Source organism: Berghia stephanieae, chromosome 7 (genome assembly GCF_034508935.2).
Source record: "Berghia stephanieae isolate SIO BIC M18660-M18661 chromosome 7, UCSD_Bste_1.3, whole genome shotgun sequence".
In the NCBI taxonomy this organism is placed as follows: domain Eukaryota; kingdom Metazoa; phylum Mollusca; class Gastropoda; order Nudibranchia; family Aeolidiidae; genus Berghia; species Berghia stephanieae.
Window position 1 is genome coordinate 5,870,146 of NC_088366.1, and position 2,500 is coordinate 5,872,645.

General features: G+C 38.2%; 1 protein-coding gene across 2 annotated transcripts in view; it reads left to right on the forward strand.

Annotated features, from left to right (window-relative positions):
• Nucleotides 1-2,500, forward strand: part of LOC144976408 (uncharacterized) — a 111,323-nt gene that overhangs the window by 83,367 nt on the left and 25,456 nt on the right. Inside the window, exons 1-2 of one of the 2 annotated variants that reach the window (XM_078920688.1) lie at nucleotides 808-977; nucleotides 2,176-2,498. The exons of the other annotated variant lie outside the window; for it this stretch is intronic. Of the exons in view, the coding sequence (XP_078776814.1) occupies nucleotides 819-977; nucleotides 2,176-2,498 (482 nt within the window). The 5' untranslated portion in view covers nucleotides 808-818. Of the gene's footprint in view, nucleotides 1-807; nucleotides 978-2,175; nucleotides 2,499-2,500 lie in introns of those variants that run through there. 2 annotated transcript variants of the gene reach the window in all.

Sequence of the window (2,500 nt, forward strand, 5' to 3'; positions counted from 1 at the left end):
GACAATTTTGTTTGGTTTTTTTCCTGAAGTGTCATGGCGACCCAACACACAAATTGATTATTTAAATTCAAATATAAAAGCATTAAGTGCATGTTAAACATATCTAAATTGTGTTGACCAAAACAAGCTCCACAACACTAAATTAAATACTTGAAAATATAACGAACATTTTCTTTAATTGTTTTTATTTGTAAAACAAATCTGAATGAGAAAAATGCTGTTGTTATATTACAACGAATGTCACAATTTTCCTACTCTTGATAAGGAGAGGGTTAAGTTTATAATTTTGACTTTCATCTTGATTTTCTTCCTAAACATTATTACTTTCCGACATAATACCAAATTGACGCAACGGGTCACATTTTATCAATGTACATCTCTGAAAAATATGTTACAGTGAATGACATAATCAGTCGGATGGTGAAAAGGTTTGACCTGAGATTTTGTCAAGTTTAGTTAGAAGGTCAATTTTATTTTTTTAATGAGTTCTTGTCATAGATTATTAAATCAACCCTTTTTGTACATCTTCGGGAAATATCAAAGCTTAATTTCACTTTTAAATTTTATTACAGCTAGTCAAGTTGAAAAGAATAAAATTTGAGAAAAGTTGCTGGATACCTTTCCCAGACATCTGACCATAACTTCATGAAAATCTCCCGATTTACTTCAAATAAAGATTAAATTGCTTTGGGGAGCTAATTCATTCAGAAAATGAAAAAAAATGCAAATCCAAAATGTTCACCTTCTGAATGTTTATGTCATGCACTTACATATACGTTCTCTTTTTTTCTTCTACCCTAGACAAAGAGTCTGAACCCATGACCATTCAGTTGGCGAAAGGCTCCGTGGAAGAAGTGCAAGTGAAAGGACAGTCCATGGTGCTGAAGGTTACAACCACGTTGGAGGGTGAAAGGTCAATTTTTATGTCGTTTGTCACTCCAGAAGACTACGATAAGTGGCTCAAGAAGTTGAGAAAGGTAACACTTTACGTCATTAAAAATTAGATTAAATTGAGCTGTTATAGCGCATATCCACTAATAGTGCTCAAAGCGCTTTACAAAGCGTCCCTGACCAACAGCAAAACGCCCGACAAAGACAACGCTGTTAACGGCCAGGTACTCATTTTGCACCTGAGTACGATGAGATAATGTGAGTAAAGAGTCTTTTCCAAGGACTCAACTATGCGCCGAGCGAGGCTCGAACCCAGGACCTGCAATTGTAGGTTTCACTCACTCACTCAATCCTCTCCGGGCCTGCTGGTACTTTAGGCGATGCAAGGATCTCCACCTGGTCCTGTCAGCAGCTATTCTTGGAGCCATCTCGATGGACAGACTTCTCTACAGTACGTCTCCAAGTCTCCTTGGGGCACCCTCGTTTCCGCTTTCCTTCAGGTGTCCATCGCAGACCCTTCCTTATCAGTGTTTCATCAGGTCTGCGACAGACATGCCCCAACCATTGTCATCTTCTCCTTTTAATGAGACTCTCCAGAGACTCCACTTCAGCTCTCGCTCTCATGTCCTCATTTGAGATTGTGTTTGGCCAGAATATCATGAAGATTCGTCGCAATTATTTGTTTTGGAATACTGTAGGTCTGCAAGACCTTAATTCTTGATGGCTCCGGAGGTGCTTTAAGTCTCTGATGATTATTGTGTGTGAATGTTTGTTGATTGTCTGCCTCGATATTTGCCTTGACTTGATTGTATAAAGCATTATTTCGTGGCTTCGTTTGCTGGAATATTGTTTTCTTATTTTTTAAAGTATATGTGTCCGAATAGTCTCTATTTGTTTTAAATAGTCAGGTTGAATCAGGTGTTTTGTTCATGCTAACTTGGTAAACAGCTACAAAAATACGATATTTTTGGTTACAGATTTAACCCCTCCTTACCACCTATATGAAAATCGTCAAATTTGTTACGATGCAGCCAACATTTTTCTCATTCTTATTTCTTTTGTACGTCATAATATTTGCTATAGTTGAACTATATTAACACTGTTGAAGAGCTCGTTTCGCACAGCTAAATCTATTTTTGTATCGGTTGGGTTGTATGCAGTTTTGGGAAAATCCGGGAAATGGCCGGTAAGGAGAGAGTTAATGTGAGCAATATTTTTCTCCATTTGTTAATCTTTACTTGTTCTCTAGTCTAAAGATTGTTTTGTTTTTCTTTGTTCACACAGGCAACAGCCAAGTTACCTAGCAAGGCCGACTTATCAAATTGTCATCTGGAGTTCCTGCCAGAAACAGTCTTTATCAACACAGAGTTGCAGATCCTTACTTTACGTCACAACGCTCTGCGGGAACGTCCCATCGAAGAGGATATCTATACAATTGGTTGGTTAGACGACTTACCACGGTTTACCATGCTGAGGAGCCTCAATCTGGCAGACAACCAGCTCAACGTATTTCCTTTATCCCTGTGTTCTATACGATCTCTGGTGGAGCTAAATCTTGCCAGCAACAAGTTGATGGAGATACCAAATCAAATTTGTGAACTTACCAAGT